The 26,214-nt window shown below is 39.7% G+C and overlaps 1 protein-coding gene across 2 annotated transcripts in view; it reads right to left on the minus strand.

Moving 5' to 3' along the window:
- The window catches only part of LOC126089920 (mediator of RNA polymerase II transcription subunit 30-like), a 124,364-nt gene that overhangs the window by 78,501 nt on the left and 19,649 nt on the right, over nucleotides 1-26,214 (minus strand). Inside the window, exons 2-3 of one of the 2 annotated variants that reach the window (XM_049906947.1) lie at nucleotides 23,872-23,947; nucleotides 17,314-17,482 (exon numbers count right to left, since the gene is read on the minus strand). In XM_049906947.1, coding sequence (XP_049762904.1) covers nucleotides 17,314-17,482; nucleotides 23,872-23,947 — 245 coding nt within the window. Of the gene's footprint in view, nucleotides 1-17,313; nucleotides 17,484-23,871; nucleotides 23,948-26,214 lie in introns of both variants that reach the window. The other variant, XM_049906948.1, reaches the window with a different exon arrangement.

Genomic DNA, 26,214 nt, shown 5'->3' on the forward strand with positions numbered 1-26,214 from the left:
TTAAAGTTAGATATAGTGGGAATCAGTGAAGCTCGGTGGCAGGAGGAACAAGACTTCTGGTAGGGTGAATACAGGGTTATAAATACAAAATCAAAGAGGGGTAATGCAGGAGTAGGTTTAATAATGAATAGGAAAACAGGAATGCGAGTAAGGTACTACAAATACCACAGTGAATGCATTATTCTGGCCAAGATAGATACGAAGCCCACACCTACCACAATAGTACAAGTTTATATGCCAACTAGCACCGCAGGTGACCAAGAGATTGATGAAATGTATGATGAGATAAAAGAAATTATTCAGATAGTGAAGGGAGACGAAAATTTAATAGTCATGGGTGACTGGAATTCGAGTGTAGGAAAAGGGAGAGAAGGAAACTTAGTAGGTGAATGAAGAGGAAGCCACCTGGTAGAATTTTGCACAGAGCACAACTTAATCATAGCTAACACTTGGTTTAAGAATCATGAAGGAAGGTTGTATACATGGAAGAACCCTGGAGATACTAAAAGGTATCAGATAGATTATATAATGGTAAGACAGAGTTTCAGGAACAATGTTTTAAATTTTAAGGCATTTCCAGGGGCAGATGTGGTCTCTGACCAAAATCTATTGGTTATGAACAGTAGATTAAAACTGAAGAAATTGCAAAAAGGTGGGAAATTGAGGAGATGGGACCTGGATAAACTGAAAGAACCAGATGTTGTAGAGAGCTTCAGGGAAAGCATTAGGGAACGATTGACAAGAATGGGGGAAAGAAATACAGTAGAAGAAGAATGCGTAGCTTTGAGAGATGAAATAGTGAAGGTAGCAGAGGAGCAAGTAGGTAAAAAGATGAGGGCTAATACAAATCCTTGGGTAACAGAAGAGATATTGAATTTAATTGATGAAAGGAGAAAATACAAAAATTCAGTAAACGAAGCATGCAAAAAGGAATACGAACGTCTCAAAAATGAGATCGACAGGAAGTACAAAATGGCTAAGCAGGAATGGCTAGAGGACAAATGTAAGGATGTAGAGGCACATATCACTAGGCGTAAGGCCTACAGGAAAATTAAAGAAACCTTTGGAGAAAAGAGGATGACTTGCATGAATATCAAGAGCGCAGATGGAAACCCACTACTAAGCAAAGAAGGGAAAGCAGAAAGGTGGAAGGAGTATATAGAGGGCCTATACAAGGGCGATGTTCTTGAGGACAATATTATAGAAATGGAAGAGAATGCAGATGAAGATGAAAAAGGAGATATGATACTGCGTGAAGAGTTTGGCAGAGCACTGAATGACCTAAGTCGAAACAAGGCCCCGGGAGTAGACAACATCACATTAGAACTAATGACAGCCTTGGGGAAGCCAGGCCTAACAAAACTCTACCATTTAGTGAGCAAGATGTATGAGACAGGCGAAATACCCTAAGACTTCAAGAAGAATATAATAATTCCAATCCCAAGGAGATCAGGTGTTGACAGATGTGAAAATTACCAAACTACCAGTTTAAAAAGCCACAGCTGCAAAACACTAACACGAATTCTTTACAGTCAAATGGAAAACTTGTAGAAGCCGACCTCAGGGAAGGTCAGTTTGGATTCCGCAGAAATGTTTGAACACGTGAGGCAACACTGACCCTACGATTTATCTTAGAAGAAAGATTACGGAAAGGCAAACCTACGTGTCTAGCATTTTTTAGACTTAGAGAAAGCTTCTGACAATGTTAACTGAAATACTCTTTCAAATTCTAAAGGTGGCAGGGGTAAAATACAGGGAGCAAAAGGCTATTTACAATTTGTACAGAAACCAGATGGCAGTTACAAAAGTCAAGGGACATGAAAGGGAAGCAGTGGTTGGGAAGGGAGTAAGACATGGTTGTAGCCTCTCCCCGATGTTATTCAATCTGTATATAGAGCAAGCAGTAAAGGAAACAAAAGAAAAATTCGGAGTAGGTATTAAAATCCATGGAGAAGACATAAAAACTTTTGAGGTTTGCTGATGACATTGTAACTCTATCGGAGACAGCAAAGGACTTGGAAGACTTAACACCTACAGCACCTCTCAGTGTTGAAAAAACAAAAATACCTCCAAAATTAGCTACCATGTCCTTAAAATATCAAATCACAAAATTTCCCAAGTCCCTCCAGTAGTAGTAATTGCGAAAAAAAATAGAAAACAAATAGAGGGAAATATCTAGTATAGAAAGCAGAAGAAAAGGAAAGGAAAATTTAATCAAATTTTAGAAACACGGGAAGGGGGAAAAACCAGTAGAAAATATCAAAATATTAGTTATTCCAATACGTAAGAAAATCAGTATTATAGTCATAGAATGTAGATCTGGGACACCAAAGATAGAGTTTATTAAATTATAGATAGCCATATGTTGTAATTACAATACTCCAGTCTCTAGTCTGTTCTAGTTCGGAAGTTATTTAGGACGTACAGCTTCAGAGAACAACAAATGGGACTTTATTAAATGGGGATCAAGAATAGATTGTGACGAGACTGTTTTTGAGGATTGTCAATTCAAGACTAATTTGGACATTTATAAGATTGGATAAACGGGAAGGTGAATAGTAATCTTTTTGGCTTTAATGTCAATTTGTGTGAATATTTGAACGCTTTACTGAATTGAGAATTTTAACCAGATTCGGACTTTGAATTGTGATAGTGGGAAACTAACTTCACGCAACTAGTTATCATAGTTAATGACAGTTTGCGGATATTAAATAGAAATAACTTATTTACCGAAAGTGACAAGATATTATATAACATCTCTGATGCTAGCGGGAATCCTACTTAGACCTCTAATTAAAGAACTTCTTTGAATGAGATCGTATGAGTGAACCTATTTATTAATAATTCTTGTCAATGAACTGACGTTGTTAATTTGAAACATAATACAAGCCTTGAACATTAATTTAACCTAGATTAATACACGTTAAGGTTATGTGATCTATGCCAAGAACAAACTAGCGATTCGTAACTAAAACAACTGAGCAAAACGTAAACGTATCATCATCTGTAAACATTGGTAGTAAGGCTACTAAAGATTTTTTTCTCTCAGAGTTGAAAAGACTCTACATGTAGTGACCTACTTTCAACATTGGGTTTTAGAAGTAATCAAACTGATACTTAGGCAGGACGATATTAAATAGAAGTAAAACCCTTCAATGACAGTCAATGTGTAAAAAATAAAATCAAACTTTCACCTATTAGACGAAAAAGCGAAAACAGAAAAAGGGATGCTACAAAGAGCAGTTTAACAGAATGGGCAGTGTATTGAAAGGAGGATGTAAGATGAACATAACAAAAGCAAAACAAGGTTAATGGAATGTAGTCAAATTAAATCGGGTGATGCTGAGGGAATTAGGTTGGGAATTGAGACACTTAAAGTAGTAAAGGAGGTTTGCTATTTGGGGAGCAAAATAACTGGTGATGGTCAAAGTAGAGAGGATATAAAATGTAGACTGGCAATGGCAAGGAAAGCGTTTCTGAAGAAGAGAAATTTGTTAACATTGAGTATAGATTTAAGTGTCAGGAAGCCGTTTATAAAAGTACTTCTGTGGATTGTAGCCATGTATGGAAGTGAAACGTGGACGATAAATACACTCCTGGAAATTGAAATAAGAACACCGTGAATTCATTGTCCCAGGAAGGGGAAACTTTATTGACACATTCCTGGGGTCAGATACATCACATGATCACACTGACAGAACCACAGGCACGTAGACAAAGGCAACAGAGCATGCACAATGTCGGCACTAGTACAGTGTATATCCACCTTTCGCAGCAATGCAGGCTGCTATTCTCCCATGGAGACGATCGTACAAATGCTGGATGTAGCCCTGTGGAACGGCTTACCATGCCATTTCCACCTGGCGCCTCAGTTGGACCAGCGTTCGTGCTGGACGTGCAGACCGCGTGAGACAACGCTTCATCCAGTCCCAAACATGCTCAATGGGGGACAGATCCGGAGATCTTGCTGGCCAGGGTAGTTGACTTACACCTTCTAGAGCACGTTGGGTGGCACGGGATACATGCGGACGTGCATTGTCCTGTTGGAACAGCAAGTTCCCTTGCCAGTCTAGGAATGGTAGAACGATGGGTTCGATGACGGTTTGGATGTACCGTGCACTATTCAGTGTCCCCTCGACGATCACCAGTGGTGTACGGCCAGTGTAGGAGATCGCTCCCCACACCATGATGCCGGGTGTTGGCCCTGTGTGCCTCGGTCGTATGCAGTCCTGATTGTGGCGCTCACCTGCACAGCGCCAAACACGCATACGACCATCATTGGCACCAAGGCAGAAGCGACTCTCATCGCTGAAGATGACACGTCTCCATTCGTCCCTCCATTCACGCCTGTCGCGACACCACTGGAGGTGGGCTGCACGATGTTGGGGCGTGAGTGGAAGACGGCCTAACGGTGTGCGGGACCGTAGCCCAGCTTCATGGAGACGGTTGCGAATGGTCCTCGCCAATACCCCAGGAGTAACAGTGTCCCTAATTTGCTGGGAAGTGGCGGTGCGGTCCCCTACGGCACTGCGTAGGATCCTATGGTCTTGGCGTGCATCCGTGCGTCGCTGCAGTCCGGTCCCAGGTCGACGTGCACGTGCACCTTCCGCCGACCACTGGCGACAACATCGATGTACTGTGGAGACCTCACGCCCCACGTGTTGAGCAATTCGGCGGTACGTCCACCCGGCCTCCCGCATGCCCACTATACGCCCTCGCTCAAAGTCCGTCAACTGCACATACGGTTCACGTCCACGCTGTCGCGGCATGCTACCAGTGTTGAAGACTGCGATGGAGCTCCGTATGCCACGGCAAACTGGCTGACACTGACGGCGGTGGTGCACAAATGCTGCGCAGCTAGCGCCATTCGACGGCCAACACCGTGGTTCCTGGTGTGTCCGCTGTGCCGTGCGTGTGATCATTGCTTGTACAGCCCTCTCGCAGTGTCCGGAGCAAGTATGGTGGGTCTGACACACCGGTGTCAATGTGTTCTGTTTTCCATTTCCAGGAGTTAAATTGTTAACATCGAGTATAGATTTAAGTGTCAGGAAGTCATTTCTGAAAGTATTTGTATGGAGTGTAGCCATGTATGGAAGTGAAACATGGACGGTAAATAGTTTGGACAAGAAGAGAATAGAAGCTTTTGAAATGTGGTGCTACAGAAGAATGCTGAAGATTAGATGGGTAGATCACATAACTAATGAGGAAGTATTGAATAGGATTGGGGAGAAGAGAAGTTTGTGGCACAACTTGACCAGAAGAAGGGATCGGTCGGTAGGACATGTTCTGAGGCATCAAGGGATCACCAATTTAGTATTGGAGGGCAGCGTGGAGGGTAAAAATGGTAGGGGGAGACCAAGAGATGAATACACTAAGCAGATTCAGAAGGATGTACGTTGCAGTAGGTACTGGGAGATGATGAAGCTTGCACAGGATAGAGTAGCATGGAGAGCTGCATCAAACCAGTCTCTGGACTGAAGACCACCACCACCACCACCACCACCACCACCACCACCACACCACCACCACCACCACCACCACCACCTTTTATGCAAAGGTACACTGTTTTTAACAATTTGTAGAATTCTATACGGGGAATGTTGGCATATAGATTAGAATAACTAGTGATTATAATTTTGCACTAGTACATAGACCATGTCCTAAACCTATTCAAAGGAGAGGTATATGACAATTTTGCATAGCTATTCAATAAGCTGTTGTTGTGGTCTTGGTCTTCAGTCCTGAGACTGGTTTGATGCAGCTGTCAATGATACTCTATCCTGTGCAAGCTTCTTCATCTCCTAGTACCTACTGCAACCTACATCCTTCTGAATCTGCTTAGTGTATTCATCTCTTGGTCTCCCTCTACGGTTTTTACCCTCCATGCTGCCCTCCTATAGTAAATTTGTGATTCCTTGATGCCTCGGAACATGTCCTACCGACCGATCCCTTGTTCTAGTCAAGCTGTGCCACAAATTTCTCTTCTCCCAAAGTCTATTAGTACCTCCGCCTTAGTTGTGTGATCTACCCATCTAATCTTCAGCATACTTCTGTAGCACCACATTTTGAAAGCTTCTATTCTCTTCTTGCCTCAACTATTTATCGTCCATGATTCACTTCCATACATGGCTACACTCCATACAAATACTTTCAAAAATGACTTCCTGATACTTTATACTCTATGTTAACAAATTTCTCTTCTTCAGAAATGCTTTTCTTGCCAATGCCAGTCTACATTTTACATCTTCTCTACTTCGACCATCATCCGTTATTTTGCTCCCCAAATAGCAAAACTCATTTACTACTTTAAGGCTCTCATTTCCTAATCTAATTCCCTCAGCATCACCCGATTTAATTTGACTACATTCCATTAACCTCGTTTTGCTTTTGTTGATGTTCATCTTATATCCTCCTTTCAAGACACTGCCCATTCCGTTCGATAGCTCTTCCAGGTCCTTTGCTGTCTCTGACAAAATTACAATGTCATCGGTGAACCTCAAAGTTTTTATTTGTTCTCCATGGATTTTAATTCCTACTCTGAATTTTTCTTTTCTTTCCTTTACTGTTTGCTCAATATACAGATTGAATAACATCAGGGATAGGCTACAACTGTGTCTCACTCCCTTCCCAATCACTGCTTCCGTTTCATGTCCCTCGACTCTTATAACTGCCATCTGGTTTCTGTACAAATTGTAAATAGCCTTTTGCTCCCTGTATTTTACCCCGGCCACCTTCAGAATTTGAAAGAAAGTATTCCAGTCAACATTGTCAAAAGCATTCTCTAAGTCTACAAATGCTAGAAATGTAGGTTTGTCTTTTCTTGATATATCTTCTAAGATCAGTTGTAGGGTCAGTATTGCCTCCCATGTTCCAACATTTCTAACGAATCCAAACTGACCTTCCCAGAGGTCATCATCTATCAGTTTTTCCATTCTACATCTACATCGACATCTACATTTATACTCCGCAAGCCACCCAACGGTGTGTGGCGGAGGGCACTTTACGTGCCACTGTCATTACCTCCCTTTCCTGTTCCAGTCGCGTATGGTTCGTTGGAAGAACGACTGTCTGAAAGCCTCCGTGCGCGCTCTAATCTCTCTAATTTTACATTCGTGATCTCCTTGGGAGGTATAAGTAGGGAGAAGCAATATATTCGATACCTCATCCAGAAACGTACCCTCTCGAAACCTGGCGAGCAAGCTACACCGCGATGCAGAGCGCCTCTCTTGCAGAGTCTGCCACTTGAGTTTGTTAAACATCTCCGTAACGCTATCGCGCTTACCAAATAACCCTGTGACAAAACGTGCCGCTCTTCTTTGGATCTTCTCTACCTCCTCCGTCAACCCGATCTGGTACAGATCCCACACTGATGAGCAATACTCAAGTATAGGTCGAACGAGTGTTTTGTAAGCCACCTCCTTTGTTGATGGACTACATTTTCTAAGGACTCTCCCAATGAATCTCAACCTGGTACCCGCCTTACCAACAATTAATTTTATATGATCATTCCACTTCAAATCGTTCCGCACGCATACTCCCAGATATTTTACAGAAGTAACTGCTACCAGTGTTTGTTCCGCTATCATATAATCATACAATAAAGGATCATTCTTTCTATGTATTCGCAATACATTACATTTGTCTATGTTAAGGGTCAGTTGCCACTCCCTGCACCAAGTGCCTATCCGCTGCAGATCTTCCTGCATTTCGCTACAATTTTCTAATGCTGCGACTTCTCTGTATACTACAGCATCATCCGCGAAAAGCCGCATGGAACTTCCGACACTATCTACTAGGTCATTTATATATATATTGTGAAAAGCAATGGTCCCGTAACACTCCCCTGTGGCACGCCAGAGGTTACTTTAACATCTGTAGACGTCTCTCCGTTGATAACATGCTGTGTTCTGTTTGCTAAAAACTCTTCAATCCAGCCACACAGCTGGTCTGATATTCCGTAGGCTCTTACTTTGTTTATCAGGCGACAGTGCGGAACTGTATCGAACGCCTTCCGGAAGTCAAGAAAAATAGCATCTACCTGGGAGCCTGTATCTAATATTTTCTGGGTCTCATGAACAAATAAAGCGAGTTGGTCTCACACGATCGCTGTTTCCGGAATCCATGTTGATTCCTACATAGTAGATTCTGAGTTTCCAAAAACGACATGATACTCGAGCAAATAACATGTTCTAAAATTCTACAACAGATCGACGTCAGAGATATAGGTCTATAGTTTTGCGCATCTGATCGACGACCCTTCTTGAAGACTGGGACTACCTGTGCTCTTTTCCAATCATTTGGAACCTTCCGTTCCTCTAGAGACTTGCGGTACACGGCTGTTAGAAGGGGGGCAAGTTCTTTCGCGTACTCTGTGTAGAATCGAATTGGTATCCCGTCAGGTCCAGTGGACTTTCCTCTGTTGAGTGATTCCAGTTGCTTTTCTGTTCCTTGGACACTTATTTCGATGTCAGCCATTTTTTCGTTTGTGCGAGGATTTAGAGCAGGAACTGCAGTGCGGTCTTCCTCTGTGAAACAGCTTTGGAAAAAGGTGTTTAATATTTCAGCTTTACGCGTGTCATCCTCTGTTTCAATGCCATCATCATCCCGGAGTGTCTGGACATGCTGTTTCGAGCCACTTGCTGATTTAACATAAGACCAGAACTTCCTAGGATTTTCTGTCAAGTCGGTACCTAGTATTTTACTTTCGAATTCACTGAACGCTTCACGCATAGCCCTCCTTATGCTAACTTTGACATCGTTTAGCTTCTGTTTGTCTGAGAGATTTTGACTGTGTTTACACTTGGAGTGAAGCTCTCTTTGCTTTCACAGTAGTTTCCTAACTTTGTTGTTGAACCACAGTGGGTTTTTACCGTCCCTCACAGTTTTACTCGGCACGTACCTATCTAAAACGCATTTTACAATTGCCTTGAACTTTTTCCATAAACACTCAACATTGTCAGTGTCAGAAAAGAAATTTTCGTTTTGATCTGTTAGGTAGTCTGAAATCTTGCTAAACAGATAAACCTTCCTCCCTTTTTTTATATTCCTATTAACTTCCATATTCAGGGATGCTGCAACGGCCTTATGATCACTGATTCCCTGTTCTGCACTTACAGAGTCGAAAAGTTCGGGTCTGTTTGTTATCAGTAGGTCCAAGATGTTATCTCCATGAGTCGGCTCTCTGTTTAATTGCTCAAGGTAATTTTCGGATAGTGCACTCAGTATAATGTCACTCGATGCTCTGTCCCTACCACCCGTCCTGAACATCTGAGTGTCCCAGTCTATATCTGGTAAATTGAAATCTCCACCTAAGACTATAACATGCTGAGAAAATTTATGTGAAATGTATTCCACAGTTCTCTCAGTTGTTCTGCCACTAATGCTGCTGAGTCGGGGGGGTCGGTAAAAGGAGCCAATTATTAACCTAGCTCGGTTGTTGAGTGTAACCTCCACCCATAATAATTCACAGGAACTATCCACTTCTACTTCACTACAGGATAAACTACTACGAACAGCGACGAACACTCCACCACCGGTTGCATGCAATCTATCCTTTCTAAACACCGTCTGTACCTTTGTAAAAATTTCGGCTGAATTTATCTCTGGCTTCAGCCAGCTTTCTGTACCTATAAGGACTTCAGCTTCGGTGCTTTCTATCAGCGCTTTAAGTTCCGGTACTTTACCAACGCAGCTTCGACAGTTTACTATTACAATACCGATTGCTGCTTGGTCCCCGCATGTCCTGACTTTGCCCCGCACCCATTGAGGCTGTTGCCCTTTCTGTACTTGCCCGAGGCCATCTAACCTAAAAAACCGCCCAGCCCATGCCACACAACCCCTGCTATCCGTGTAGCCGCTTGTTGTGTGTAGTGGACTCCTGACCTATCCAGCGGAACCCGAAACCCCACCACCCTATGGCGCAAGTCGAGGAATCTTGCAGCCCACACGGTCGCAGAACCGTCTCAGCCTCTGATTCAGACCCTCCACTCGGCTCTGTACCAAAGGTCCGCAGTCAGTCCTGTCGACGATGCTGCAGATGGTGAGCTCTGCTTTCATCCCGCTAGCGAGACTGGCAGTCTTCACCAAATCAGATAACCGCCGGAAGCCAGAGAGGATTTCCTCCGATCCATAGCGACACACATCATTGGTGCCGACATGAGCGACCACCTGCAGATGGGTGCACCCTGTACCCTTCATGGCACCCGGAAGGACCCTTTCCACATCTGGAATGACTCCCCCCGGTATGCACATGGAGTGCACTTTGGTTTTCTTCCCCTCCCTTGCTGCCATATCCCTAAGGGGCCCCATTACGCACCTGACGTTGGAGCTCCCAACTACCAGCAAGCCCACCCTCTGCGACCGCCTGGATCTTGCAGACTGAGGGGCAACCTCTGGAACAGGACAAGCAGCCATGTCAGGCCGAAGATCAGTATCAGCCTGAGACAGAGCCTGAAACCGGTTCGTCAGACAAACTGGAGAGGCCTTCTGTTCAGCCCTCTGGAATGTCTTTCACCCCCTGCCACACCTTGAGACTACCACAGGTGAGGGATCAGCCTCAATGCGGGCAGTATCCCAGGAAACCACAGTCTTAGTCCGATCGGGGAATGCGTGGGACGAGCTGGCCGTCCCCGACAAACTCCCATCCGGACCCCCACAGTGATGCCCATTGGCAACAGCCTCAAGCTGTGTGACCGAAGCCAACACTGCCTGAAGCTGGGAGCGAAGGGATGCCAACTCAGCCTGCATCCAAACACAGCAGATGCAGTCCCTATCCATTCGTCTGTAAAAATTCGTGTTGGTATTTTGCAGCCGTGACTTATTAAACTGACAGTTCGGTAATCTTCACATCTGTCAACACCTGCTTTTTTGGGACTGGAATTATGATATTCTTCTTGAAGTCTGAGGGTATTTCGCCTGTCTCATACATCTTGCTCACTAAATGGTAGAGTTTTGTTAGGCCTGGCTCCCCCAAGGCTGTCATTAGTTCTAATGTGATGTTGTCTACTCCCGGGGCCTTGTTTCGACTTAGGTCATTCAGTGCTCTGCCAAACTCTTCACGCAGTATCATATCTCCTTTTTCATCTTCATCTACATTCTCTTCCATTTCTATAATATTGTCCTCAAGAACATCATCCTTGTATAGACCCTCTATATACTCCTTCCACCTTTCTGCTTTCCCTTCTTTGCTTAGTAGTGGGTTTCCATCTGTGCTCTTGATATTCATGCAAGTCGTCCTCTTTTCTCCAAAGGTTTCTTTAATTTTCCTGTAGGCCTTACGCCTAGTGATATGTGCCTCTACATCCTTACATTTGTCCTCTAACCATCCTGCTTAGCCATTTTGCACTTCTTGTCGATCTCATTTTTGAGACGTTTGTATTCCTTGTTGCCTGCTTCATTTACTGTGTTTTTATATATTTTCCTTTAATCAATTAAATTCAATATTTCTTCTGTTACCCAAGGATTTCTACTAGCCCTCGTCTTTTTACTTGTTTGATCCTCTGCTGCCTTCACTATTTCATCTCTCACAGCTACCCATTCTTGTTCTACTGTGTTTCTTTTCCCCGTTCTTGTCAACCATTCCCTCATGCTCTCTGAAATTCTCTACAACCTCTGGTTCTGTCAGTTTATCCAGGTCCCATCTCCTCAAATTCCCACCTTTTTGCGATTTCTTCAGTTTTAATCTACAGTTAATAACCATTAGCTTGTGGTCGGAGTCCATATCTGCCCCTGGAAATGCCTTAAAATTTAAAACATTGTTCCTGAATCTCTGTTTTACCATTATATAATATATCTGAAACCTTCCCGTGTCTCCAAGGCCTCTTCCATGCATACAACCTTCTTTCATGATTCCTGAACCAAGTATTAGCTATGATTAAGTTATGCTCTGTGCAAAATTCTGCCAGGCAGCTGCTTCTTTCATTCCTTAGCCGCATACCATATTCACCTACTACTTTTCCTGCTCTTCCTTTCCCTACTATCAAATTCCAGTCACCCATGACTATTCAATTTTCGTCTTCCTTCACTATCTGAAGAATTTCTTTTATCTAATCATACATTTCATCAATCTCTTCGTCATCTGTGGAGTTAGTTGGCATATGAACTTTTACTACTGTGGTAGGCATAGGCTTCGTATCTATCATTGCTATAATAGTGCGTTCACTATGCTGTTTGTAGTAGCTTACCCACACTCCTATTTTTATTATTAGTAATCCTACACCTGCAGTACACCTATTTGATTTTGTATTTATAACCCTGTATTCACCTGACCAGAAGTCTCCTTCGTCCTGCCACCGAACTTCACTAATTCCCACTGTAACTAACTTTAACCTATCCATTTCCTTTTTTAAATTTTCTAACCTGCCTGCCTGATCAAGGGCTCTGACATTCCACACTCCAATATGTAGAATGCCAGTTTTTTTTCTCGTGGTAACGATGTCCTCCTGAGTAGTCCCTGCCTGGAGATCCGAATGGGGGACTATTTTACCTCTGGAATATTTAACCAAAGAGAACACCATCATCATTTAACCTTACAGTAAAGCTCTGCATGCCCTCAAGAAAAATTATGGCTGTTTTTTCCTCTTGCTTTCAGCCGTTCGCAGTATCAGCACAGCAAGGCTGTTTTGGTTAATGTTGCAAGGCCAGATCAGTCAATCATCCCGACTGTTGCCCCTGCAACTACTGAAAAGGCTGCTGCCCCTCTTCAGGAACTACATGTTTGTCCTGCCTCTCAACAGATACCCCTCCATTGTGGTTGCACCTACAGTACGACTATCTGTATCGCTGAGGCACGTAAGTCTCCCCACCAACGGCAAGGTCTATGTTCATGAGGGGAAGGCGATTCAATAACATGCACCCAAAAATTAATTTCACTTTAGAGTTGAAACAGGGTGTTTCTACAATTACGTTGAACTGACCATCACTAGAAGAACAACAAACATTCATTTAGAATTCTCAGAAAGCCACCTTGCACTGATGTAATTATAAAGTATTCTTCCACTCTATGATCCATTGTTTTTAAATATACTGTTACGAAGGATGACATTAATAAAGAAATTGGCATCCTAAAGCAGATTGCACTAGTTAATGGATATAAAGTTTCCAATGTTAGTAGTATCTACAATAAAATACCGAAAAGAAATTTACATGTAATACACTCACTTGCCTACTAATGATAGCAACCATACACCACACCTTAGGTGGTGGCACTCTATCCACATCAGCAGTCTTCTTACCTTATTTTTATTTATTTAATGTTATTTATTTATTTATGTTATTTAATGTTATATATAGATTTAAATGTCAGGAAGTCGTTTCTGAAAGTATTTGTATGGAGTGTAGCTATGTATGGAAGTGAAACATGGACAATAAATAGTTTCGACAAGAAGAGAAAAGAAGCTTTCGAAATGTGGTGCTACAGAAGAATGCTGAAGATTAGATGGGTAGATCACATAACTAATGAGGAGGTATTGAACAGGATTGGGGAGAAGAGAAGTTTGTGGCACAGCTTGACTGGAAGAAGGGATCGATTGGTAGTACATGTTCTTAGGCACCAAGGGATCACCAATTTAGTATTGGAGGGCAGCGTGGAGGGTAAAAATCGTAGAGGGAGACCAAGAGATGAATACACCAAGCAGATTCAGAAGGATGTAGGTTGCAGTAGGTACTGGGAGATGATGAAGCTTGCACAGGATAGAGTAGCATGGAGAGCTGCATCAATCCAGTCTCAGGGCTGAAGACAACAACAACAACAACAACAATAATGTATGATAAATTAGTTGCCTTCCATCGTAATTTTCTAACAGATTGTATTAAAACATAGTGTGCTCGATTTGCAGCTTCTCTATTAAACATTGAACGCCCAATCTGTGTTGTGACACTTTTTCCTGCAATTTTTTTTTTAATATTTTCTTTGTGTCAATGTTCTTATTGCATATACAGAGGGCTCCATTTATCTGACAAACGCATGTGCAGGGTTGCACTTGCTGCCTACCAAAACCGTGCAGGTATGTCTTCTCAGCCAATGTATTTTGAACAGTGAAACATTCATTTTGAGTTTAACAGGAAGCCTACAAATGCAACAATGGCAAGATCGAATTATTCCATTCCCAAGTGTTTATTTGTAATTCGTACATGCATACAGATTCCACTCATATTACCCAGAGGTCATTTGACCAAAACTTTCCAGGTGTTCAAATTCCGAGGCATGATGCAATTAGCGAATTAGTGAATAAATTTTGTGGAATGGGAAATGTGCCTGACAAGAAATGTGAACGATGCCATACTGTGCTGACAGGAACTCACCTATACAACACTTCATACTGCTTTGAAAATTTATCTACAAAAATTCCGTTTACATGGGATGTTAATTCCCAAAACTGTCAACATTCGAACACCAATAGACCTATTCTGTTTCATGACGAACCCTTCTCCATCAGAAAACAGAAAGAGGTGCACAGTTAGTGAAGACAACAGTATATCCAATTTTCTTAATGATACAGTTAACAGTGAAAAATATGTGCAAAACATTTTTGCAACTGTTTTTTAAAGAAGTGAGTGAAAGAGAATGAAGCTTCACACTTTTTCCAACAGGTGTCGGCAAGACCTCATACAGCCAGTGTTTCTTTGGACAACTCATTGTGTGTTCCAGGACAGAGTCATTAGCGACAATATCTGGCCCACTCGAAGCCCTGATTTAACCCCCATGTGATCTGTATTTTAATCTATACTGCAATTATTCTTGTTCTTATTCATGATGTATGATGTAACTGCGCATACTTTAACGCCAACTACTTTTCTTTCTAGCAACTTTCAGCTTGGCCTTCACAAGTATATGCATGAGTTAGTCTTGCTACAGCTGTGAGTAGGCCACAATCAAATCAGAGCTGCATGTTGCTATGACATGTTACTCAATGTAACGAAGTATATATAGATTTTGTATAACTGAGTGCGATCTCAGTAAGGGTGGTATGATCCTTTTTGCATAATGTTGCTCTTTTTATCTTTGTAATAGTTTTCACCATCTACCTGTTTCTCTTGTTCCAATCAGTTTTGAACTTTTTGGTTTTACCTTACTGGTTCAGCTCATTTATTGGAAGAATTACTCATATGGATGTGGTATGCTTTACACATTACCTCTTTGATGTAATGTTGTTAATTTATATATAGTCGATCCTTATCTGATAGCCATTTCCTTTCTCATAACTAACTCCCAGCTACATAGACAACACAGCGTTTCCAATACACTATTTGCTGACATTTTCTACATATAGTATATTATTACTTTTCTTTATTTCCACACTTTCGAAGTTTTCTACGTTCAAGGTTTAACTTGTAAAATTTAACTTAAGGCAATTTTCTGCTCTACACTATCTCAAATCTGAAGATAGTTGCTTAGTCAACTGAAATTAGTCATCTCATTTTAACGTTTTATAATGGGTGCAATCTAGACATCCACAAAAAATTTTAAAAATTTAAATTTTAAGATATCTATATTTTATCGCTTTCTCCTTTTCTGCCATCAGATATAACCAACTAAATTCTAAATTTGCTGTGAGCAAATGAATGAAAACTAGCTAAATCTCATAGCTGTATTTGGTATCTATTTTTCAAAGTGGGTATGAATGATGGCATGGTCTTGATGGGACATCTGCAATGTGGATGGAGAATATTTGAAATCTAGATGTTTATTGCTGGTGGTTAACATGGCACTTTCATGAACAAATGGCCATTTATTCAACTTTCACTACCTCATAAGAAATAAAATTCCTCTTCCATGCTAAAAAGAGAAATTTGAATTTATTTCTGTCGTGCACTAACTGGGCTTCGAAGAAATGTTGACCCTCTCTCCCTCCCTTCCCCTTTCGATGATAAGAGACATGTAGCACTACACTATGATTTACACTTGTGCTCTCTAAGACAGAGGGAAAGGGAATGGATATTAACTTATTTATTTTGTTGCAGAGAACAGAAACACAAATGCAGGGCTCTAATGTTGAGTAAATTCTTTGTAAATGAGTCGGTCAATAACTTCTGATACAAACTTATGTATGTAAGTAAATATTATTGCTTAAATTAATAGAAAGCTGAATTCTCACTGAACACAAAACATAGCTGTATTTCTTATAAAAATAATAATTAAGAATAAGTCATTATTTTGCTTTCAGTGAGAATTTTTCTATAGTTCCATCCCACTACAATCTCATCATGTTTGAAACACCCCGATTAAATTTCTTTTGTTGGATTTTGTGTAATTTATCGAAGCCGCCAAAACAGTTAATAATTATGATTATATGACCGTGGCTTTCTGCTGTAGTTTCGGGGGCATTTCAACCGAGTGCGGCTATTTTGCAACTGAATAGTGGGATGATTGGAAGTTTGTCTATTATTAAGGACCACGAAGGTTGCGATGTACAAACTGTATTGTATTTTCTATAATAACACACAAATGCTGAGGCAGTTGCTACCTTCGCCTTACACGTCTAATGACGGTTATGTCTCCTATTGGTTGCTGATTTTAGGTATTTCGTCACACGCAATGATGATAGTTAACATCCACAACAATCCTCGCTGCAATCCATAGTTGTTGCTGGCCGACGCGGTTGACGCGAAACACGAAATTCGGCACTTGTCACTTATGGTGTCATATCACTCACGAATCGGTATCGACGAGGGTCCACCCCACGACAATTAGGGGGACGCGCTCATCTGTCACACTTCAGTGAATTTACTCTACCACCATTCTTGCCCTTCTCTCCAGTACCACTGCTCACTCATCACTCCCGTGCTACTACTCTGCGCACTCGGCACTAGCCTCACTGCCTCCTGTAGCGCTCGACAATCGACTCCTGTCTACTATCGACCTCTATGTCGGATACTAGCATCCATGTTCATGGATCCCTTACATGTTACTTCTTTTTATAAAATAACATTAACTTAATGAAAGTTGTAGTCGACTGTATTATTTGTAGTAGCTCTTTCCTTCATTATAATATAGTATAGAGTTGGACAGTTTATTTATTTCAAAAATATTAGGCAGCCAACAACTTTTTAGTATTCTTTAGAAGTACACTTCCCTCAGAAATTGGAACAGAAAGAAATACTGTAAGGTGATTGAGAGATTCTTGTAGGTGATTAGATTGTTCAGTTAAGGCCCAAAAACCCTTCCAGTCATTTACATTGCACCTAGTGCAGTGGCACAAAGTAGCTAAACGCAACAGTCAGGGTATACCTTTTAAATGTCATGTGCGGCAAACAGGGTAAACTTCAAAACTTTTTCTGGAAACTGAAGTGTGCTCCATTATTATAAATGCATACCTGTTGTTGCTGTTGTAATTGCTGCAACTGCTGTTGCTGCTGTAACTGTTGCTGTATTTGTTGTTGCTGCTGCATTTGCAGTTGTTGATTCTGTTGTTGCTGTTGCTGTACCAATGCTTGCTGAGCATTTGGCTGCATTCCAACACCATATGCCTGCTGACCAACCATCACTATAAAATTACGTTTTATTAGCACAGTTGTGATATTTAATAACCCATCATAATAAAGAAATTAACAATAACAGATAAAGAGTAGGAATTCTACAACATTCATTACAATTATGATTTTGCAGCTCCTTGTATCTTAATTGTTTAATATATTGAGTGACATGAAAAATATATAAAAGCAACTGGCAACAGTGGAGAGAGTACATCCATTGGAAATGAGTGTGAGGAAACAATTAAGCTGCTGACATGTATTTAGTGATGTTCATAAGTTCATAATGCTACAAAGGCAAATTCTTTCAGGGTCTCAACAAGGGTAAAACAACTCAGAGAAACTACTCATTACTAGTAACATTCGGAGTGACAACAGAGTGGAATCTTGTTATTAAAATTCACTACTATTACATTCACACTATATAGAAATCGTATGCTACTCTCAGTAACCTTACCTCAAATTCTGACAAGAGAGATCTCACCGTTTTCCATTCTAAGAACCCATCTTTCACACTTTTCCAAATTTTTCTGATCTTTTATTTGATTGTTTGTCTTTATTTTTTATGTTCTCAGTTTTCCCTCACATCCTGAGCTTGGATACAAGCACTGTGCTTCAGGCCAACCATTTTGCTTTCAAAAGTAATCTATGTGGAAAGTTAAACTTTTATGTTGCACTGGGACTCAACTATATTCTGACCTTTCACAGCGTGTGCGCTAGCAACTGCACCATGAGTGCACAGTTCACAGAGTAAATCGAAGTATCAACTTGATTCCCTCCACACCTTCCAAGTCTTTCTTCAGTCTTCTAAAAACATTTCTAATCCCATTGCTTGGCTGCTCCATTAGAAATAACTGACTGAACAGTAGGGTTGTACATCATGTTTCACTGAGTCCTACAAGTTACCTGTTCTCTGACTCAATAGAATTAGGGAGTTTTCAATTGTGTAACTCAGGATCTGTGTTTAGCGTGAATATTCTTGTGTACACTGAAGTAGCTGAAACCACTTACCACATATATGTACTAGCTCCTAACTTGCTATATTAATTTGGAATTTCTGGTCTCTTAGTTTACACACACACACACACACACACACACACACACACACACAAATGATCTAACTACAGGTAATGTTCCCTTCAATTGCATACAAATAGCTTTCTAATTATTTATTATTTCAATATGAAGTGTGTACAATTATAAAAGTGTTCTGCATGCCATGACAGTTCTTTACACTTATTTATCCCCTTCATATTTTATCCAAATAACTGTCTGCACCTTAGTATAAATTCCAACCTTTCTTTTCTTATTCTTAGAGTCGTTACTCATGACTTAAGATGGAGGAAAGAATTAACTTATGGTCTGTTTTAAAAATTTCCCTAGACACTGCAATGGAAAGAATGTCATATTCCATCTAAAAATTCCCCACAGATCATTGTAACATCCTATTACTGATTGAGTGGCCAGTTACTAATCTAATATGTCACTGAATTGGTTAATATTCTCATGTAATTTAATCTGGTGTAAATACCAAACATTCATGTAGTAATCAAGAGTTGGAAATAAGACTTTTTTTATGCTGTCTACTATGCAGCTGTCCTATACACTAATAACATAGCTTTAATAAATTTACTCTGTAAACAACCTGGCAACACAGAGGCAGCATACTTTTAAAAAATAAGTGCCACAGGAATTCACCTAAAGCTTTGACCACAACTGTAAGCTTTTGTCAAAAATTTATTCGCATACATGTTTATAGCCTCCATTTAACAAAGTTGATAGAAGTTGTGATACCAAAAATAAAGTTGATCAAAACTATATTACTGCACTATGGAGTATGCTTCACAACAAGTTTACTGCGTACTATGATTGGATGGTATAAAAGAGGGGGGGGAGCAAGAAACTGCTATGTCATTGGTCCCGCATTCCAATTAAAATAATTCCACAAGGGTGGGAGTAAAATAATCGAGACATACAAAAAACATCTGGAAGAAAGGACAGAACCACAAGAATTATAGAAGGGCAACAAACACTAAAATTGACAAAAATCGGACAAGAAAACTACATAGAGATGCAAGGAACATGTAGAAGAGATCAAAACAAGATAGCAGATTACCATGGCCGGCTGACCATGAGAATAAAAAGGAGAAGCCAGTCACTCTGCAACACATTAAAGCCTCCACCCTAAAAGCACTATGTACTGTGAGTACCTGTCGTATGTATCTTCAAATATCACTATTCCTGCTGTAGATAAGGTAGGTCTTGATAAGCTGAGATCTGAGTAATGTTAGCAAACAAAGTGACATTATACATAGGCAAGTTTTGCAATGAGATCAGCAACAACGTTCAGACTAATTATTTACAAGGAGGGATATACATACAAATACAGGTAACACAAACAATGGAAAGTGTGGTGTGTGGTGGGACTGACAATGTCATCAGACTACGAGGCTGGGAGAATATTAATTTACATAAATTATGTGAAAATTGGAAGAACAAGGGTGTTCCATTTCTGCGCGAAATACAGACCATTCTCAGAGTACAACTCATCTCTGACAGTTGAGCAATAAAACAAGCTACGTCCAAAAGTTGATAAATAGAGGCCACAATTATTTTAGATAATAGGGGAAAAATCTGTACTGGTATCGTGACAAACACTGGTATCCTGATGAACACTTCATTTTCAACCTCTGGCTGTTGACACAGTGATATGTGAATGAATATAGTATAGTATAGTATAGTATAGTATTATTGTTGTTGTGGTCTTCAGTCCCGAGACTGGTTTGATGCAGCTCTCCATGCTACTCTATCCTGTGCAAGCTGCTTCATCTCCCAGTACCTACTGCAACCTACATCCTTCTGAATCTGCTTAGTATATTCATCTCTTGGTCTCCCCCTACGATTTTTACCCTCCACGTTGCCCTCCAATACTAAACTGGTGATCCCTTGATGCCTCAGAACATGTCCTACCAACCGATCCCTTCTTCTGGTCAAGTTGTGCCACAAACTTCTCTTCTCCCCAATCCTATTCAATACTTCCTCATTAGTTATGTGATCTACCCATCTAATCTTCAGCATTCTTCTGTAGCACCACATTTCGAAAGCTTCTATTATCTTCTTGTCCAAACTATTTACCGTCCATGTTTCACTTCCATACATGGCTACACTCCATACAAATACTTTCAGAAATGACTTCCTGACACTTAAATCTATACTCGATGTTAACAAATTTCTCTTCTTCAGAAACGCTTTTCTTGCCATTGCCAGTCTACATTTTATATCCTCTCTACTTCGACCATCATCAGTTATTTTGCTCCCCAAATAGCAAAACTCCTTTACTACTTTAAGTGTCTCATTTCCTAATCTAATACCCTCAACATCACCCGACTTAATTCGACTACATTCCATTATCCTCGTTTTGCTTTTGTTGATGTTCATCTTATATCCTCCCTTCAAGACACCATCCATTCCGTTCAACTGCTCTTCCAAGTCCTTTGCTGTCTCTGACAGAATTACAATGTCATCGGCGAACCTCAAAGTTTTTATTTCTTCTCCATGGATTTTAATACCTACACCGAATTTTTCTTTTGTTTCCTTTACCGCTTGCTCAATATACAGATTGAATAACATCGGGGAGAGGCTACAACCCTGTCTTACTCCCTTCCCAACCACTGCCTCCCTTTCATGTCCCTCGACTTTTGTAACTGCCATCTGGTTTCTGTACAAATTGTAAATAGCCTTTCGCTCCCTGTATTTTACCTCTGCCACCTTTAGAATTTGAAAGAGAGTATTCCAATAAACATTGTCAAAAGCTTTCTCTAAGTCTACAAATGCTAGAAACGCAGGTTTGCCTTTCCTTAATCTTTCTTCTAAGATAAGTCATAAGGTCAGTATTGCCTCACGTGTTCCAGTATTTCTACGGAATCCAAACTGATCTTCCCCGAGTATAGTATAGTATAGTATTAAAACCAAATCAGAACTGCAGAGAAACTACTTCAGTCACCTAAGAACAGGTACCCTCTAGGTTCCCATGGCTGTGGACCTGGTCTGATTTACACGACTGGTCTTCAAAACAATAGCAATGATGAAACTGATTAAATTAGAAAGATGAATTTTGCCATGCACTGTTATGTATTGGGAGTGAAAAAGTTACTTGCTGGCAGACAGAATTTATACGTACAGGAGTACAAGAGTTGCTAAAGATGACCACAAGAGACACCAGAATGACTCATATGTGATGCAGGACAGAGTTTGAATTGATTAAGTGCCTGGTATTGCTAATGTTTCAGGTACTGAAAACAAAGGTCAAGACACACAATTTGATGCACCAACAAGAATTAAATATAACAGGCATAATGGACAATTTTACAGATCTTGGGAAGCAAATAAAACAATGCAGTACTTGTCTTAGATGTGTTACATAATTATGTAAGTGTTCATGGGAGCCACCGGTTAGAACCTAATATTACTGATCATTTGAACGACAGTCACAATTTTCTTGCTATAATCCACAAATTATTTTGTCACAATCTGGTGCCAAAATGTTAACACCAATGTTACAAAGAAACTTACTGGCAAAGAATGTTTAAAACCCTTGTGCCAGCAAAACTACCATGAACTTTTTCATAAAATTAATTGGAACACTCAACTATGGTATACTAACAATGCACTGTACATATCTGATGCTTAGTTTATAACCCACAGTGCACTTTCATCACTTCACAGATACGCAAGTTTATGGCCACCTTCTAGGAAGTACTTCATGTGTGCTAACTGCTTGCCAAAAGTTCTCTCAGGAATATTTTATTGCTGGCTATTCTTCAAACCTTCCTCCCAGACTACCACCTTACAAAACCAATATGCTTCTGCATATTTGAAAATTACATGTGTAAGATGTCAAGACAGCTAGCTTTATGCTTGAAGTAATACATACCATTAGTTAATCTCATCACTGTAACCCAAACAGAAAATGAGCAAAGAAAATATTTTGAAATGTTTCTGAGCAAGCCCAGAATCTCAAATCTGTCTGGCCTGCACATGAATGTAATAAAAAATTCCTTCCTTAACTGCATTTCTGAAAGCAATGTCAAGAGAATTTTATAATGTCTTGCACACTGCCAAGATCAGTTAACTGCCCACAGCCTGACATCATGCTGATAGCCTACATAATATAGGCAAGTTCAGTTTCATCCTTGTCCTTCACCGCACATAATGTAAACAAACAAGTCACCAGTTAGAAAAACAAAATTACATTAAATGTTCATGTCAGGTTCATACCTATGTCCTAACATGTATCTTACTGATCTTCAATTTTTCGCCACCTATGTAACTCCTAATTTGAAAGGTAGGAAAAAACTGTTTTCATACTTAAAGGAGCAAACAGTAATATCAAAAGTTATTTTCCAGTGTGAAAGAATTCACTCCAACGTTTTACTCAATGACAAAGAAGGAACTAATGAAATCATTTTAACACTATATCGGTCTGGAAAACTATGATAAATAAAGGCATGACATATTGAATACCTATTCTGAAAAAACTGTGGCTTAGCATCATTATCATTAGCTGTTAACTATCATAAATATCCATGATGTAATGCGACTCTACCAATTATTTCATATGAAACAATTAACTTCTTTTTCAAATCTAACTGTATGTAAGGTTGGGGGAGTGAATGGTTTTCAGCCTTGAGTATTATGATTCTCCTTCATAACAAATGTATGTGAGCAATTTTACACACACACACATACACACACACACACACACACACACACACGACCATGGGCATTGGCAAAAACTAGTTGCAGAAAGAAAATTATCTTCAAAAATAGAAGATTTTTGTGATTTTTCAAAATGTCATTCATTAGCTACTATATGGGTAATGAATTTATCAAACAGAAAGAAATATCACCAATCTGCGAAAAGAGTAAAATGTGTGTTTCCCATATCTTTGAACTTCATAAATTTTGATATCCTGAAACCGTCACAAAAAAAATTATGTAAGCTCTCTTTATCATCTTTCTTCTGTTATTTAGAATAAATATTACAGTTTCAAGATGGAGACACGAGGTACACTATATGTTTACGTTACTCACTTTTAATTTTGTTCCAGTGTGAATGGTGATATTTCATTTCATTGTGAAATACCTTCATAGTGCCAGTGCAGGTGACCATTTATGAGGCAGAAAAAAAATTGAAACAAAAATTGAGCCTACACTCAGAAATATGTAGAGTAACAAAGATAACAACAGGAATACTACAGTAAGATCAAACTACAAAAATGTTACTTCTGCCTCACAAAGTGGTATTATGTAAATTGGAGAAAATATAAAACTAACTTTTATTTCAAATACACTACATGATAACCTAAAGCAAGACCTCAAAATGGCTGGCTATTATACTTAACTTCAGGATTTTGCAGGGGCATGTGCTCCACATGTCCTGCACACAACATTTTCCATTCTGATAGAACATTCATATCTGGACAGAGAGGAAATAAAATGCTCTCAGACATCACATGACAATGGTGATATATGGTAAAAGCACAGTTTGCAATGCCCAAAGATTCTAGCTCAATACATATACGCATTTTTATTTCCTTCATTATGCGAAGGTACAAAAATCATATCAACTTTATTTCTGCTCCACAGCACACAACTTTAATGGACAATCTTTTGGCATGGAACAACATGTACTTTTACCATAACATATATTCATGATGTGTAATGTGCCTTATACAAAGATACAAGACAATTTACTAAGCACCACAAATCATACAATGACTTTTAGACAGAAAGTGCAAACATTCATTAAGAGACAAATCATAAATGCCTGCTCTAAATGCCTCCAGATAAATTATTTAAAAAGTTAAAACTTTGTTAACTGCACACACCGCCGCAGTAACCCCCTCCTCCACACACACACACACACACACACACACACACACACACACACACACACACAATGTCCCTGTTTACATGGGTTAATAAATAAGCATTTACAGTCACAGACACACAAACTCCCACAATCATAAATCTCATGGTTTACACATACTTGTCAGTTTAGTAACTCAAACATTGGCACACATTTCACTTTGGGTATTTCATGGAAGAGATCCTGCAGAGATGTGAAACTGTCAAGAGTTTGCTTGACTTTTGACAATTGGTTTTAAACTGATGTTAGCCATTATCAATGCGATAAAACTTAAGAACTGCATGATTGGGCTACTGAGTAGATACTGGATGTTAATAGAAAAGTGCACATATGCCCCACAGTTTAAGTAATGCTCAATCACTTTTGTTGTGAAACGGTACACCTACAAACTGAAGAATCACCAAAATAATTACTGTTTTAAAATGTAATACAATTGCATAGACCAAAAAAAAAAAATCTACTCAAAAGGCAATGGCAGAAAAAACACACATGGAATATCTTATGTGCATTGTCCTGCTGCCACGTGATACGTATATTTTTATACGTCCTATTATATTATAAATATAAATGTAAGTAACTGTAAATCATTGTTGATTGGCACAATAACTATGAAATAAAAACAAAGCAGAAAGTTATAAACTGTGCTGCTAAATTGGAACTAAACAGACAGAATTAAATTTAATAGTGCAAAAATGTAGGCCTAATACTTTTACTGTGCTACTACAAAAATATTTTTGGGGAAAAATGCTTAAAATGTGGAAGAATGTGTAAAACATCCAAGAGATTTGCTTTCTATGTTAACTGAGTGCACAGCTTGAAATAGAGAGCTATTTAACATTCTGTGAAATACAGCTGTTAAAAAATTACTTGTTTAACCACAGTAAACCATGTGTGTCACTACATTATACTGACAGAAAAATTATATATTTCAAAACGTAGAACCACGGAGCAATTAATACAATCAAAAGAAATGAAGGAGGAAGGAGAAACATGGAACCAACACTCAGAAACAACATTTTCAATTACATAAACCATATCTTCAATGAGAGGAAACACTGAAACAATTCTCTCTTCATAAAATATATATTTTAGATGTCACATTTCGTTTATAAAAGTAACATTCTGGCACTCTATTGGCTAACTGATCACGAGATCCCTTGATAAGTAAAGTTGTTAAAGGCAAGAAAAAAATGAGGAAGACTATCAAACAATCTCATCACACATTAAAAGAAAATTAAACTTTATAAAATTTGTTAAGTTATGCATTGCACATCGTAACTTGCAATACCTATTACAATACATGACCACACTATAATAATTTAGACATAGATCATGTGTCGAGATCTGCTGTGCATAACGTGACAGTAATATCTCGTCATTCTCCTGAGTTCATCTCACCCATAATGGGAGGATGCTGACTGTTTTCCAGATGAACTGAACTGGCATAGTAGCATGTTTACAAGCCCAGAGTCAAATTTTCTGACCAGATTTAAGGCAGTAGAAAGAGCACAGCAGTACGTACATGACGAGGTCAACCACAGGTATCCACACTTTGTGCAGTGATGCAGTCCACAACTAAATTTTATAATGCAAGTTGCCTGGAGCAGATTTTGTGTGACCAAAAGAACACTGAACAAAATGGACCTGCCAAATGACACAGTGCAGTTGTTAAGACACTGACCTCACTTGCAAGATGGGAGTCTGATCTATCATCCATTCTTATTTGGGTTTCCTGTGACTTTCTTAAATCATTCCAGGCAAATACCGGGTTGGTTCATTCAGCAAGGCCACGGCCAACTACCTGTCCTATCCTC

The sequence above is a fragment of the Schistocerca cancellata genome, chromosome 1 (assembly GCF_023864275.1).
Source record: "Schistocerca cancellata isolate TAMUIC-IGC-003103 chromosome 1, iqSchCanc2.1, whole genome shotgun sequence".
NCBI lineage: Eukaryota > Metazoa > Arthropoda > Insecta > Orthoptera > Acrididae > Schistocerca > Schistocerca cancellata.